Source organism: Salmo trutta, chromosome 27 (genome assembly GCF_901001165.1).
Source record: "Salmo trutta chromosome 27, fSalTru1.1, whole genome shotgun sequence".
Classification (NCBI taxonomy): Eukaryota; Metazoa; Chordata; class Actinopteri; order Salmoniformes; family Salmonidae; genus Salmo; species Salmo trutta.
In genome coordinates, this window is record NC_042983.1 from 23,923,594 (window position 1) to 23,939,976 (window position 16,383).

General features: G+C 44.5%; 1 protein-coding gene across 1 annotated transcript in view; it reads left to right on the forward strand.

Moving 5' to 3' along the window:
* LOC115164654 (eIF-2-alpha kinase activator GCN1) overlaps window positions 1–16,340 on the forward strand; it is a 34,709-nt gene extending 18,369 nt beyond the window's left edge. Inside the window, exons 38-57 of the mRNA XM_029717358.1 lie at window positions 572–792; window positions 918–986; window positions 1,074–1,409; window positions 1,500–1,642; window positions 1,756–1,873; window positions 1,974–2,189; window positions 2,419–2,583; window positions 2,765–2,926; window positions 3,664–3,756; window positions 3,920–4,063; window positions 4,245–4,514; window positions 4,710–4,823; window positions 10,555–10,785; window positions 11,036–11,229; window positions 11,413–11,527; window positions 14,172–14,268; window positions 14,713–14,861; window positions 14,989–15,099; window positions 15,268–15,489; window positions 15,635–16,340. Coding sequence (XP_029573218.1) covers window positions 572–792; window positions 918–986; window positions 1,074–1,409; window positions 1,500–1,642; window positions 1,756–1,873; window positions 1,974–2,189; window positions 2,419–2,583; window positions 2,765–2,926; window positions 3,664–3,756; window positions 3,920–4,063; window positions 4,245–4,514; window positions 4,710–4,823; window positions 10,555–10,785; window positions 11,036–11,229; window positions 11,413–11,527; window positions 14,172–14,268; window positions 14,713–14,861; window positions 14,989–15,099; window positions 15,268–15,489; window positions 15,635–15,760 — 3,296 coding nt within the window. The 3' untranslated portion in view covers window positions 15,761–16,340. The remainder of the gene's footprint in view (window positions 1–571; window positions 793–917; window positions 987–1,073; window positions 1,410–1,499; window positions 1,643–1,755; window positions 1,874–1,973; window positions 2,190–2,418; window positions 2,584–2,764; window positions 2,927–3,663; window positions 3,757–3,919; window positions 4,064–4,244; window positions 4,515–4,709; window positions 4,824–10,554; window positions 10,786–11,035; window positions 11,230–11,412; window positions 11,528–14,171; window positions 14,269–14,712; window positions 14,862–14,988; window positions 15,100–15,267; window positions 15,490–15,634) is intronic.
* Window positions 16,341–16,383: the final 43 nt, after the last annotated feature.

Consider the following 16,383-nt stretch of genomic DNA (forward strand, 5'->3'; position numbering starts at 1 on the left):
ACTATGTATATTTTTGTCAACTTTTACTTCACTACATTCCTAAAGAAAATAATGTACTTTTTACTCTATACATTTTCCCTGACACCCAAAAGTACTCGTTACATTTTGAATGCTAAGCAGGACAGGAAAATTGTCAAATTCACACACTTATCAAGAGAACATCCCTACTTCCTCTGATTTGGCAGACTCACTAAACACAAACGCTTCATTTGTAAATGATGTCTGAGTGTTGGTGTGCCCATGGCTATCAGTACATTTTAAAAACAATAAAATGCTGCTGTCTGGTTTGCTTAATATAAGGAATTTTGAAATGATTTATACATTTTGATACTATATTTTAGCAATTACATTTACTTTTTACACTTCCGTATATTTAAAACCAAATACGTCGACTTTACTCAAGTAGTATTTTACTGAGTGACTCACTTGAGTAATTTTCTATTACAGTATCTTTACTTTTACTCAGGAATGACAATTTGGTACTTTTCCCACCAATGCATCTGTAGGGGTAATACAGATACCGATTGGTATTTTAGGGTAGTTACTAACAGTGTTTCTGTCCCCCTCTCAGCCATAACCCCCATCCTGCTGGATGCCCTCACTGACCCCTCCCGTAAGACCCAGAACTGCCTGCAGACGCTGCTGGACACCAAGTTTGTCCACTTCATCGATGCCCCCTCCCTGGCCCTCATCATGCCCATCGTCCAGAGGGCCTTCCAGGACCGCTCCACTGACACTCGCAAGATGGCCGCTCAGATCATCGGCAACATGTACTCCCTCACTGACCAGAAGGTACGTAGCAGCCCTGGGATATTGAGTTGCATTGTACTACAATTAATCTTCTCAAAATGCTCTACTGTTTATAATGTATGTGTTTCTAGTGATTGACACAATGTGTTTGTCTCTTTGTGTCGCAGGACCTGTCCCCATACCTGCCCAGTGTCATTCCTGGACTCAAAGCCTCTCTGCTGGACCCTGTGCCTGAGGTATGTACCTCTGCCTAACAGCTCAACAATAAACCCTTTAAGTGGTTTGGTTACCTGATGATAACTCTCTCTGTCCTCTCCTCTCAGGTGCGAACAGTGTCAGCCAAGGCCCTGGGTGCCATGGTGAAGGGCATGGGTGAGTCTTGCTTTGATGACCTGATGCCCTGGCTCATGGAGACCCTGGCATCTGAGCAGAGCTCTGTGGACCGCTCTGGAGCTGCCCAAGGTCTGGCTGAGGTGATGGCTGGGCTGGGCGTGGAGAAGCTGGACAAGCTGATGCCAGACGTGGTGCAGACGGCCAGCAAGGTGGACATCGCGTCCCACGTCCGCGACGGTTACATCATGATGTTTATCTACCTGCCCCTCACCTTCGGGGACAGGTTCACCCCTTATGTTGGCCCCATCATCCCCTGCATCCTCAAGGTAGGGAACCAATCACTAGCATCTCTCCATTCTCTCTCTCTGGTTGTGAACACCTCTCACCAGTCTCTCCCTCTCTCCTTGGTATTACAGGCTCTGGCAGATGAGAACGAGTATGTGAGAGACACTGCCCTGCGTGCCGGCCAGCGCATCATCAGCATGTACGCTGAGACTGCCATCGCCCTGCTGCTGCCTGAACTGGAACAGGGCCTGTTTGACGACCTCTGGAGGATTAGGTCAGGCATCTACCCATATATACACACACTATACATTTTATGTCAGTATGTAAAGGTTTTACCTGGCAGTGATAGTAATGTAAGTGAGCCTCCATGTTGTCTCTGGTTCACAGGTTTAGCTCCGTGCAGCTGCTGGGAGACCTACTGTTCCACATCTCTGGAGTCACAGGGAAGATGACCACAGAGACCGCCTCAGAGGACGACAACTTTGGCACAGCGCAGTCCAACAAGGTATTCTGACAAATATGCGTGATTGTACTGTATAGATGGTTGATTATAAAGTGGTTTGTATGTGGTGTTGGTGCTGAGCCCTCTTCCTCCTCTCCCCCAGGCGATCATCGGAGCCCTGGGTGGAGAGAGGCGTAACCGAGTCCTGTCTGGCCTCTACATGGGCCGTTCAGACACCCAGCTGGTGGTGCGACAGGCCTCCCTCCACGTGTGGAAGATCGTGGTGTCCAACACGCCCCGCACCCTCCGGGAGATCCTGCCCACCCTCTTCACCCTGCTGCTGGGCTTCCTGGCCTCCGACTGCCCTGACAAGAGAACGGTAACGCTACTGCTCATTAAGTCTACAATCTATGGAGCTGTTTCCTTCTTGCTCTCTCACAGCTTTTGTACTTTATCACATCCCCTTTGTCTAACTCTCTGTGGTCCTGTTCATTAGTTGCACATGTTAAGACAATTCAGTGTTTTGAATTTGAGTGTATTTGCGTTCTGTGTTCTCTCCTGCTTCTGATCCCGTGGTTACTGAATGTGGCTTCTCCCTGTGGTTGTAGATCGCTGCGAGGACACTTGGAGACCTGGTTCGTAAGCTGGGAGAGAAGATCCTCCCAGAGATCATTCCTATCCTGGAAGAGGGTCTGCGCTCAGACAAGAGTGATGAGAGGCAGGGTGTTTGCATCGGCCTCAGTGAGATCATGAAGTCCACCAGCAGGGATGCGGTCAGTACCTCAATACATACCTGGACACTTTTTCCTTCATCTTTTTATTTATGCTTTATTTAACCTGGCATTTAACCTTGAGATGAGTGTCAATTGTTCAAGGAAAACTTCAAATGTCTTAGACATAGCAGGGGTATGTGATGCCATGGTAGAGCAGTAAGGTGACTGTGTGTGTTTCCAGGTGCTGATATTCTCTGAGTCCCTGGTCCCCACGGTGAGGAAGGCTCTGTGTGACCCCCTGGAGGAGGTACGAGAGGCTGCAGCCAAAACCTTCGAGCAACTCCACGCCACCATCGGTCACCAGGCCCTGGATGACATCCTGCCTGCCCTGCTCAAACAGCTGGTGAGAGACACATCCACACACACCAACATTAACCCTCTTCACCTCTAAACAACCCTCTGTATCCACCATAGCCATTAAAACCAGTAGATAGTAATAGCGCTGACATCATCCACGTATTCCTATGGAAAACTATAGTATTTGAATTTGAAGCGTGCCTTATTGCTGAATGGGGCTTGAATGGCACCAAAAAATCACTAAGGATCATGGTGAAAGTGGCCGTAACTAGCAAAGTATCATGGTCGATGTAGTAGCTTTCATCCTGTCTGAGTCATCCGGAGCCTCCTCGTAGCCTGCTGGCACGTGATTGGTCTGTGTCAGCAAGTGGTCCTGTGTAACGACAAATGTTGTTGTCCAAATGGATCCCTATTTAATCCAATTTCTTGATTTGTATTTAACTTTAAAATAAATCACTGTGTGGATTGAACTTGATCATAATAAACACATTTTAGAGCTCTAAACTGCTGACAAAAACAAAAAAAGCCCGTTCTGGCGATCGTAATTTACATAGGGCAGACCGGGGCAGACCGGGGCTTTTGTCACTGCTACGTTGCTACGCTGTAGCCGACCAGCAGGGCTTGTGACTTTACGCTCCAACCTGGACTCTGGGGGCCTGATATCCACACATTGTGTTCAGTAATACTCACTCTCATGTCCCTCCTTAAGAAATTCTGGAGAGGGCAGAGAGGACCCACCATGGAACAGAATATAGAGTGAGGTTAATGTTTCTCTGTGTGCAGGATGATGAGGAGACTGCAGAGTTTGCTCTGGACGGTCTGAAACAGGTGATGGCAGTAAAGAGTCGCTCTGTGCTGCCCTACCTGGTGCCCAAGGTGAGCTGTCCAAATATTATACACTCTACTAACAATGGTTCATCTCACTGATCATTTATTGGATTTATATAACACTTTTCCTGATGCTCAGTGCTTTTTAGTCTTTTTTATAGTATGAGTGTAGTTCTGTGTATGAATGCAATCCTCTCCTCTTCCGTGACAGCTAACTGCTCCTCCAGTGAACACGCGTGTGCTGGCCTTCCTATCTGCCGTGGCTGGAGACGCTCTGACACGCCACCTGGGGGTCATCCTGCCCGCCCTCTACTCCTCTCTGAAAGACAAGCTGGGAACAGAGGAGGGACAGCAGGTAACAACGGCATTCATGATTACAAGATGGTGGTAAAGCAGTTCCAAGTGCACAGGCACTATTATTAGTCATCATCATGGGATAATATTACAGTGGCTCTTAGTGGGCTGTTGTGGTCACTAGATGATGGCTCTGTCCCCAGGCTCATATAACCCCTGTCCTCACCCCACCCCTCCTCTAGGAGCTGGCCAGCTGCCAGGCAGTGATCCTGTCTGTGGAGGATGAGGTTGGTCAGCGTATCATCATCGAGGACCTGCTGGAGGCCACCAGATCACCTGACGCTGGTCTCAGACAGGCCGCCGCCACCATCCTGAACGGATACTTCTCCCGCACCCGCCTGGACTACAGCACCCACACCCGCAACCTGCTGTCAGGCCTCATCCGCCTGCTCAATGACTCCAACCCTGAGGTCCTGGTGCAGAGCTGGGATGCCATCAACTCCATCACCAAGGTTAGCAGTTGGCACCAAGAGCATTACAGGCACTGGGAATGAGTTTGTCAGGGTTTACTGACGTCGTACAGTATTTGTTATTCATGTGTGTTGGAGCTTTATGCAGCATTGATTTTATAGATAACCAAAGGTCACTAGGTTAACTGACATAGTATGCATCTATGTGAAGAAATGTTAAACTCTTTGTTTTTATAGAAACTGGACGCTGGCAGCCAGCTGGCTCTGATTGATGACCTGCACAGAGACATCCGGTCAGTGGCAGCAGACGTCAAGGGTCAGCATCTGCCTGGGTTCTGTCTGCCCAAAAAGGTAAGCCTCTCCTCTAGACACATATGGTGCATTTCCACTGAGGATTTAGCCCAGTGGTTTACCCAGAAGGCTCAGACTTTTCTGTTTCCATCTACACGGGCCGGCACCCATGTCTCACTGGGCTATGGCTCTGGCGGACCTACTTTAACTTGGAGCCCCCTGGGTACTTTTCAGCTGGCATTTGCATAACACTGGCTAACTGTGAACTTTAACACCTCACAAAGCAACATTCTTGAATGATGCAGAGGTTGTTGAAGTCTTTAGTATCACACTCCTAATGGAAACTCACTAAAGGAGTCCATATGCTTCCCAGCCGCAGCGTGTTACAGCCTTATTCTAAAATGGATTCAATTATTTATTTTCCTCATCAATCTACACACAATACCCCATAATGACAAAGCGAAAAAAGGTTTTTAGAAATGTATGCAAATGTATTAAAAAAGAAACAGAAATACCTGATTGACGTAAGTGTTCAAACACTTTGCTATGAGACTCGAAATTGAGCTTGGGTGCATCCTGTTTCCATTGATCATCCTTGAGATGCTTCTACAACTTGATTGGAGTCCACCTGTGGTAAATTCAATTGATTGCACGTGATTTGGAAAGGCACACACCTGTCTATATAAGGTCCCACAGTAGACAGTGCATGTCAGAGCAATAACCAAGCCATGAGGTCTAAGAAATTGTCCGTAGAGCTCTGAGACAGTGTTGTGTCGAGGCACCGATCTGGGGAAGGGTACCAAAACATTTATGCAGCATTGAAGGACCCCAAGAACACAGTGGCCATCATTGTTAAATCGAAGAAGTTTGGAACCACCAAGACTCTTCCTAGAGCTGGCCGCCCAGCCTAACTGAGCAATCAGGGGGAGAATGGTTTGGTCCGGGAGGTGACCAAGAACCCAATGGTCACTTTGACAGAGCACCTTTTTTAATTTTTTATTTCACCTTTATTTAACCAGGTAGGCTAGTTGAGAACAAGTTCTCATTTACAACTGCGACCTGGCCTAGATAAAGTACAGCAGTTCGACACAAACAACAACACAGAGTTACACATGGAATAAACAAACATACAGTAGAAAAAGTCTATATACAGTGTGTGCAAATGAGGTAAGATAAGGGAGGTAAGGCAATAAATCGGCCATGGTGGTGAAGTACTTACAATATACCAATTAAACACTGGAGTGATTGATGTACAGAAGATGAATGTGCAAGTAGAGATACTGGGGTGCAAAGGAGCAAGATAAATAAATAAATACTGTAAGAGGATGAGGTAGTTGGATGGGCTATTTACAGATGGGCTATGTACAGGTGCAGTGATCTGTGAGGTGCTCTGACAGCTGGTGCTTAAAGCTAGTGAGGGAGATAGGAGTCTCCAGCTTCAGTGATTTTTGCAGTTTGTTCCAGTCATTGGCAGCAGAGAACTGGAAGGAAAGGCAACCAAAGTAGGAATTGGCTTTGGGGGTGACCAGTGAGATACACCTGCTGGAGCGTGTGCTACGGGTGGGTGCTGCTATGGTGACCAGTGAGCTGAGATAAGGTGGGGCTTTACCTAGCAAAGACTTGTAGATGACCTGGAGCCAGTGGGTTTGGCGACGAGTATGACGCGAGGGCCAGCCAACGAGAGCGTACAGGTCGCAGTGGTGGGTAGTATATGGGGCTTTGATGACAAAACGGATGGCACTGTGATAGACTGCATCCAATTTGTTGAGTAGAGTGTTGGAGGCTATTTTGTAAATTACATCGCCGAAGTCGAGGATCGGTAGGATGGTCAGTTTTACGAGGGTATGTTTGTCAGCATGAGTGAAGGATGCTTTGTTGCGAAATAGGAAGCCGATTCTAGATTTAATTTTGGATTGGAGATGCTTAATTTGAGTCTGGAAGGAGAGTTTACAGTCTAACCAGACACCTAGGTATTTGTAGTTGTCCACATATTCTAAGTCAGAACCGTCCAGAGTAGTGATGCTGGACGGGCGGGCAGGTGCGGGCAGCAATCGGTTGAAGAGCCTGCATTTAGTTTTGCTTGTATTTAAGAGCAGTTGAAGGCCACAGAAGGAGTGTTGTATGGCATTGAAGCTCGTCTGGAGGTTAGTTAACAGTGTCCAAAGAAGGGCCAGAAGTATAAAGAAGGGCCAGAAGTATACAGAATGGTGTCATCTGCATAGAGGTGGATCAGAGAATCACCAGCAGCAAGAGCGACATCATTGATGTATACAGAGAAGAGTCGGCCAGAGAATTGAACCCTGTGGCACCCCCATAGAGGCTGCCAGAGGTCCGGAAAACAGGCCCTCCGATTTGACACACTGAACTCTATCAGAGAAGTAGTTGGTGAACCAGGTGAGGCAGTCATTAGAGAAACCAAGGCTGTTGAGTCTGCCGATAAGAATGTGGTGATTGACAGAGTCGAAAGCCTTGGCCAGGTCGATGAATACGGCTGCACAGTAATGTCTCTTATCGATGGCAGTTATGATATCGTTTAGGAACTTGAGGTGCAGCCATGACCAGCTCTGAAACCAGATTGCATAGTGGATAAGGTACAGGTGGTTAGGATTGGTTAGGTTAGGATGATACCTATGAGGGTGCCCGTATTTAGTATTGGTTGTTTAGTATGATACCTATGAGGGTGCCCGTGTTTACGGATTTGGGGTTGTAGCTGTTAGGTTTGTTGATAATTTGTGTGAGATTGAGGGCATCAAGCTTAGATTGTAGGATGGCCGGGGTGTTAAGCATGTCCCAGTTTAGGTCACCTAGCCGCACGAGCACTGAAGATGGATGGGGGGCAATAAATTCACATATGTCCACAGCTGGAGACAGAGGGTGATCTTTCGCAAGCGGCAACGGTAAGAGACTTGTTTCTGGAAAGGTGGATTTTTAAAAGTAGAAGCTTGAATTGTTTGGGTACAGACCTGGATAGTAAGACAGAACTCTGCCAGCTATCTCTGCAGTAGATTGCATCTCCGGCCCCTTTGGCAGTTCAATCTTGTTGGAAAATGTTATAGTTGGGGATGGACATTTCAGGGTTTTTGGTGGTCTTCCTAAGCCAGGATTCAGACACGGCTAAGACATCCGGGTCGGCAGAGTGTGCTAAAGCAATGAATAAAACACACTTAGGGAGGAGGCTTCTAATGTTAACATGCATGAAACCAAGGCTTTTACAGTTACAGAAGTCAACAAATGAGAGCACCTGGGGAATAGGAGTGGAGCTAGGCACTGCAAGTCCTGGATTAACCTCTACATCAACAGAGGAGGAGTAGGGTAAGGGTACGGCTAAAGGCTAGTTAGTTCCTCTGTGTACATAAGAGAACCTTCCAGCAGGACATCTGTCTCTGCAGCACTCCACCAGTCAGGCCTTTATGGTAGAGTGGCCACTCCTCAGTAAAAGGCACATGACAGCCCGCTTTGAGTTTGAGACTCCTTTAGGGGCCTTTTGGCAGACCATGAGAAACAAGATTCTCTGGTCTGATGAAACAAAGATTGAACTCTTTGGCCTGAATGCCAAGCGTCCCGTCTGGAGGAAACCTGGCACCATCCCTACGGTGAGGCATGGTGGTGGTAGCATCATGCTGTGTGGATGTTTATCAGCGGCAGGGACTGGAAGACTAATCAGGATCTAGGGAAAGCTGAATGGAGCAAAGTACAGAGAGAACCTGCTCCAGAGCGCTCAGGACCTCAGACTGGTGTGAAGGTTCACCTTCCAACAGGACAACGACCCTAAGCACACAGCCAAGACAACGCGGGAGTGGCTTTGGGACAACTCTCTGAATGTCCTTGAGTGGCCCAGCCAGAGCCCGGACTTGAACCCAATCGAACATCTCTGGAGAGACGTGAAAATAGCTGTGCAGCAGCGCTCCCCATCCAATCCAACCTGACAGAGCTTGAGAGGATCTGCATAGAAAATTGGGAGAAACTCCCCAAATACAGGTGTGCCAAGCTTGTAGAGTCATACCCAAGAAGACTGTAATCTTCTGTAATTGCTGCCAAAGTTGCTTCAACAAAGTACTGAGTAAAGGGTCTGAATACTTATGTAAATGTTAGATTTCAGTTTTTTTATTTAAAATTAGCAAAAAAAAATCTAAACCTGTTTTTGCTTTGTCATTCTTGGGTAGTGTGTGTATATTGAGGTGGGGGCAATTTAATACATTTTAGAATAAGGCTCCAATTTAACAAAATGTGGAAAAAGTCAAGGGGTCTGAATAATTTTTGAATGCACTGTATGTTATGGCAACAATTAGAAGTTTTTGTGCTTCAGTGAGGGTGTTTTTGGCTGTTTTGGCATACACATTTTTTCCTGGAGGCAAGCCGAAGTCGACGCCCTTTCATCGGTGATTGGTCAACAGTACGGATTCTTCAATTAAGTCTTTGTTGTCATTCAAGGAGACGACTCGTTTTCATGCACATTATTTCATTGAGAAATACTGCACCAAACATCTTAGTTAGATGTTGTTCTATTTTGAGGACGTTTACTGGATACTGCGTCTCAAAATGTATAAACCATACTATTGACGCTGTTTTCTCGTTTTTCAAGCGAAGCTCTTTAAGGGAGCATGCAAGCGCACTGCTTCGTTTCACCTAGCCGACTTTGGCTAGTTACCAGCTGAACTGAAGCAAGCTGACGCCTTACCCCTAGAGTTTGCATTAGCAACATGCATGCACCGCCCACCTGAGGATCTGTCTTGCAGCAATCTATTGCCTGTGTTTGAGGGGGGAAAGGTCCACTTGTCACTTAAATCTCGCTGGATTGATTGCTTTAATTTTCCTCCTACGACTCTGTCGTTTTAATTTTTTTACCGTTAATGTTATGACAGCGAAAACGTTTATAATGACCTGTCAAACACACTCTGGTAATGGCTGAAATGGGCTCAATGAAATACATCGTCTTTTTGTTGAATCTATCAGAAAGCTTCGTCGGGGATTTAATGCATTGTCTCGACACTTGCATCACAAGAAAGAGAAGAAAAATAACTTTATTTTGATGGGCGTTCATTTTTTTGTGCAATTGAAAAAATGTATTTAATACAAATTAGATGCGCTGCAATGAAAGCAACTTCCGGAAATATACACTCGGATTATAGTGATAGTATGTTTACATGGGTGTAATCTAGAGCCAAGCGTGTTGATTTTTAATCCGAGGGTATCCTGCTATTGACACACTTGAATCATGCAATAGAACGTGACAACGTAATTGAGGTAGGTTAGACTGAGCAAGTGTTTGGTGGTTGCAGGCCTGTTCCACCCCTTTATATTAATTGATTAATATATGCAAATACATCTGGTGTATTTATGCAAATGAGGAACATATCATTTTCTTAATCTTAACACAAAATATATAAAAGAGAACTGATACAATAAGAAAATGTGTGTGTGTATATACGAGTGCATTTTAAGATTTGACAAAAGTTGATGACCTGAAGTCCACCAAAATTCCTGAACTCCATTATTTGTCTGTGCCAGTAAAATGTTTTATGTGCTATAATTCAGTCAATATATATGAGGGATTATACAATTCAAAACGTTTGGAATATCTTCATCCATTTTCCAACTGTTAAATGTATTATAATTGTTTTTAAAACCTTTTGACAATTTTGATGACCGTTGATATTAATATAAAACACTGGTGAGTCCAGATAGAAAAACACCAATACAGTCACATCTACAAGTTACTCCAACTCAGGCTGACTAATGTTAATATACCCTGTGTCCTCCCTCTTCTTCTTCTCCTCTCCCTCTTCCCAAGGGTGTGACCTGCATCCTGCCAGTCCTGAGGGAGGGAGTCTTGACAGGCAGTCCTGAACAGAAAGAGGAGGCAGCTAAGGCACTGGGAGGAGTCATCAAGCTGACATCCCCCGATGCTCTCCGTCCGTCTGTGGTCAACATTACTGGACCGCTCATCCGTATCCTGGGAGACCGCTTTGCCTGGAGCGTGAAGACTGCTCTGCTGGAGACACTCACCCTGCTACTGGCCAAGGTCAGTGTCTGCTGATGATTCAGTCTGATGTTAAAGGCTGTGTTCGGTAAGCACAAAATGGGGACATATTTTGGGGGAAATCGGGCTAATGCATTAAATAATAAAAAATAAAAACAATTTTCGCTCTTCCATTTCTAAACGTTTTCCCATTTTGAACCAACTAAACACAATCCTGTAGTTTCCTCCCTGCTGGAACGATGGTTGGTGTCTGGCTCTGGTCCTGACCCTGTTGCTCTGGCCCTGTCTCCAGGTAGGCATAGCCCTGAAGCCCTTCCTGCCCCAGCTACAGACCACCTTCCTAAAGGCTCTGCAGGACTCCAGCCGGGCGGTTAGACTGAGGGCCGCTGAGGCCCTGGGCCAGCTGGTCTCTATCCACAGCAAGGTCGACCCTCTATTTACCGAGCAGCTCTCTGCCATCAACAACGCTGAAGACTCCGGAGTGAGGTATGCAAAACCATTAAATTATGGGAATGTTTCTGGAATTTAGCAACCCTCAGGTGTTCTTACTGAGAAACACTATCAAGAGTAGTGATCAGTTCCATATAGGATTCCCCTCATTTAAGAAATTATTTTTGATTGATTGATCAATCAAAATTGTGATTCTAGTGTTCTGCTCCCATATTTCAGGGAGACCATGCTACAAGCCTTACGATTTGTCATCCAGGGAGCGGGGTCAAAGGTTGACCCAGCCATCAGGAAAAACATTACCACAACATTGCTGAGCATGCTGGGACATGATGAGGTATGTCCAAAGATGGTGGATAAATGAAGAGGGTTCACTCAGGCCGTTGTCAGTTCTGGTCTACTTAATGGGGTGGTTCTCCCATAGGCACCAATGTAATAGCAGCTGGGTCTGGTCTACTTACAGGCTGACTACATCAGCCTGATTTCAAAATAAATTTTGAAATCTATATTATTCAATCATTGCACCCACACTGCTCGCGGTCGCCAACAAGCATCTGCATTGCCAAGGGCTAAAATAGAAGTCAGTTCTATTTGTGACGCAGATCGCACAGCAAGACCTGCCTCTCCCATCTCCTCATTGGTTTATAGAAGCAGGTACCCACGTGCCATCTCCTCATTGGTTATACCCACGTGGGTGACTGAAAGACGAATGAGGTCAGTGGCGGTAATGCACCTAATTTATGAAAGTTGACAATCGCAATATAAAGTCAAGAGAAGAAAAAGCCTAGAAGGAGGAGAGATGACTAGAAATGATTCGGTTGACCGTTTTATGTGTGGATTAATTGTCGGAGTAGAGGACCTTGTGCGTTTCAGGTAAAATAACAACTCAATGTTTATATCCCAGGACAAATTAGCTAGCAACAGCCAGCTAGCTAAATAGGACAAATTATCTAGCAAGTGCAAGCTAGCTAGCTAAATTGCCATAAATGTTTAATGCTTTTCGACCTGTTCCCAAATTAATGTAATTGGGTCAGAATTTGTTTTGATATTTTAACCTGCGTGTCGTGATCGCGTTTGGTGTGGGGGACAAAATGATTTTATGCACGATGGCGCACACAGCCGGTTTGGGTTCCGTGTTACAGTGAGCTCAAAGTATTCAGACAGTGACAAATGTTTTGTTTTATCTCTGTATTCCAGCACATTGGTTAATGTGTAGACTGTTGGCTTTAATTTGAGGGTATTTTCATCCATATTGGCTAAACCATTTAGAAATTACTGCAGTTTTTGTACATAGTCCCCGCCCATTTTAGGGGACTAAAAGTATTGGGACAAATTAAGTTGTGTATTCAACAATTTTTTGTATTTGGTCCCATATTCCTAACACGCAATGATAACATCAAGCTTGTGACTCTACAAACTTGTTTGCTGCATTTGCTGTTTTGGTTGTGTTTCAGATTATTTTGTGCCCAATAGAAATGAAGGGTAAATAATGTATTGTGCCATTTTGGAGTCACTTTTATTGTAAATAAGAATCTAATATGTTTCTAACACTTCTACGTTAATGCGGTTACTACCATTATTAGGGATAGTCCTGACTGAATCAATGAAAGGTGAGAAAGTTATACACACATATCATACCCTCAAAGACATGCCATAACGGGAGGTTAGCATTTTTGGGGGGGGGATATTTATGCCTTTAACTTTCTCACTCATCATTATTCATAATTCATTCAGGACTATCCATAATCATGGTAGCATCCGCACTAATGCAGAAGTGTTTAGAAACATTATTCTTATTTATAATTAAAGTAACTCAAATGACACACTACATTATTTACCATTTCTATTGGGCACAAAATATGAAACACAACCAAAACAAACAGGAAATGCATCCAACAAGTTTGTAGAGTCACAAACTTGATGTAATCATTGCGCGCTAGGAATATGGGACCAAATACTAAACTTTTGACTACTTTAATACACGTATAAGTGAATTTGTGCCAATACTTTTGGTCCCCTATAATGGGGGACTATATACAAAAAGTGCTGTAATTTCTAAATGCTTCAACCGATATGGATGAAAATACCTTGAAGTTAAAGCTGGCAGTCTGCACATGAACCTTATAGTCAATGTATAATTTAAAATCCAAAGTGCTGGCATACAGAGCCAAAACAACAACAGTGTCACTGGCCCAATAGTTTTGAAGCTTACACTAGTTCCTTGACTTTCATTGAACCAAACAAAAGCAGCGAATGGGGTGTCTCACTTCCTCTTCCATGTCTGGTATATCTTCGTGCAGATACACTGACTACAGCACGTATGAATGCAACAGATTTTTTTTAAAGGCAGACTACTGAATCCCCCCTTGTCTCCGTTAGTGGTAATTGTTAGAATTGAGTGCAAAACAATATCAGTTTTATCTTGCTAGCTAAATATATATTTTACCTGCAATACTGAACCTCGTATAAGGACACATTCAGATCCAAGTTTCAGTGACACTCTTTTTGAGTGCAATGTTACATTTTAGCTCTGATCAGACTTGACTTCCGTCAGTCTAGGCAGGATGTGGCTTTATGAAAAGTGGTTTTGGGCCTCCTTGTCAGCATGTGTGTATGAAAGCCTTAAAGCTGCAATATGTAACTTTTTGGGCGACCTGACCAAATTCACATAGAAATGTGTGTTATAGATCTGTCATTCTCATTGAAAGCAAGTCTAAGAAGCGGTAGATCTGTTCTATGTGCACTTTTTATTCTTCCCGTTTTCAAGTTTCATTTTTGCTTCTTTTACTTTCGGTTTTGTACACCGGCTTCAAACTGCTGAAAATACAATATTTTTGGTTATGGAATATATATTTCAGTGTTTTTGCTTGTTTTGTCACAAACTGAAATTAGGCGAACTATTAGAATTTTAAAAACCAGGTGCATCTTTAAGTAGACTCATGTCGGTCTAACTGTGTGTGTGTGTGTGTGTGTGTGTGTAGGATGCTACACGCATGTCCTCAGCAGGGTGTGTAGGAGAGCTGTGTGCCTTCCTGTCTGAAGAGGAGCTGAGAAGTGTGTTGCTTCAGCACGTCCTGGGTAGGAATTTACTGTCACACCATACTCTCCCTAACACTACCCAGGGTTTCAGGAGGGAATGTCTCTGTTGTAACCAAAAAGCTAGCCACTTAGCAAACCAAATGCTGGAGCCCTGAGCAGGATATAATTTATTTGACTCATCTTAGATTCCTTATAATTGCAGCCCCCCAAAAATAATATATTTTTTTACAGTATTGAAAATTATACCGTTGGTATTTCAAAATACCCCCCGGTATACAGTATAAATGGTATATCGCCCAAGACTAATTTATAGCATGTTACTGTACAGCCACTGCGTTCCAATTTAGGTGCTTATTAATGGTAAAATCTGCCATTTTGAACCCATATACAGGTACGAGTGTAAAGGGCTACCTCTATCAAAATGGTAAAGTAGTAAGGAAAGACATTCATGTTTGTACTAAACAGTGCCCTCTCTTCTCCTAGCTGACATATCAGGCGTGGACTGGATGGTGCGTCATGGTCGCAGTATGGCCCTGGCCATCGCAGTCAAGTCTGCCCCTGAGCAGCTGTGTGTGGAGGACTACAGTTCAACTGTGATGGAGGCCATCCTTGCCAATGCCACTGCAGACAGGGTAGATCCCTTTAGTTTATTCATCCTGTTCAACCAGACCATGGAAGGATTTGCTTTCCAAGCACTCTCTTCCCCTGTCTTTACCCTCTCTGACTAAACACTGTGCCCTGTCCTGCTGTCTCCTCAAGATCCCCATAGCCACCAGTGGGATCCGAGCCATGGGCTACCTGATGAGACATCATCTCAGAACCGAGGGAGCAAGTGGCTCATCACAGCGCATTATCACACAGTTTGTCAAGGTGAGGCAGGGGGGTACTTTCTCTTTTATGTCACTTTTTTTCCCCCATTTACAAAAATAATGTTTCGCCAATCGAGCATGAATATGGACATTATCTGTAAGAAATAAGAACACTATGACAGTGCTCCTCTGAGGATTTGTCAGTAACCTCCTGTCATTTCCCCTGCAGTGTCTCCAGAACCAGTCCAGTGACATCAGGCTGGTGTCAGAGCGGGTGCTGTGGTGGGTGTTTAAGGACAAGGCCACGCCCTCCCTGGAGCCCACCCTCATCAAGCCTCTGCTGAAGAGCCTGCTGGACAACACCAAGGACAAGAACACCAGCGTCAGAGCCCAGAGCGAACACACCATCGTTAGCCTGCTCCGACTGCGCCAGGGAGAGCAGACCATGCAGGTCAGTGACACACACAAATGAACATCGACATAGTCTCAATACTCATTATAAAGAGGACAATGATGGATTTAAGTTGTGCATTTGGTGTACTTATCCAATAATATGCAAATCTCTCTCACTCTGTAATGTTATGTTTGTCTTTCAGAGCGTTAGTGCCATCCTTGACTCCGCAAGTAATGACCTGCTGTCTGACTGTCACCGCCGCTCCCTGAGGAAGATCTCCAGCCTTCCAGACTCTAACGAAGAGATTGACGACACCATCCTCACGTGATGGGCAGGACTGAACACAGCTTGACAAATCCATACTGTTGCTCATGTACTCAGAAAAGACCTCAACAGCAATCAAGAAGAACTCTGCTGTTACGTCTTACAAATATATACATCTACGGAGAGAACCCTCACACACACATACATCCCCATTAACTCCATGTTATCCATGGAAAAATATGAATTTACTCACTTACCTTCATAATCCCCATCTTTGGACAATTATTTAATTTTGATGTTTTAGTGGCTCTAAACATACAGTTAGAACATTTGTTTCATCTCACTAAGTGCAGTTAAATTTCCTGAGTGAGCTCACTGCATAAAGAAAGTAATTTGTGCCAATTCCTTTGACATTTTAAATGTGTATTCAATGTCCCTCTTATTTTATTGAATTTATTTAGAGCATCACTGATACTAGTGTAACAAAGCAGCAATTACATTTCTCCCATTGCTTATCCTCTGGGTTTTATACCTCTGCTTTTGTGTGTGTGGGGAACACAGCCTGTTATCTTTATGATAAAGTTGATATTCTAAACAATTATACGGTTGTAAAAAGAAATCAAATAAAGACCTTGATTTGATAATGGTTTTGACTGTCTGAATTAACTCAGACTTTTTGCCACCTTG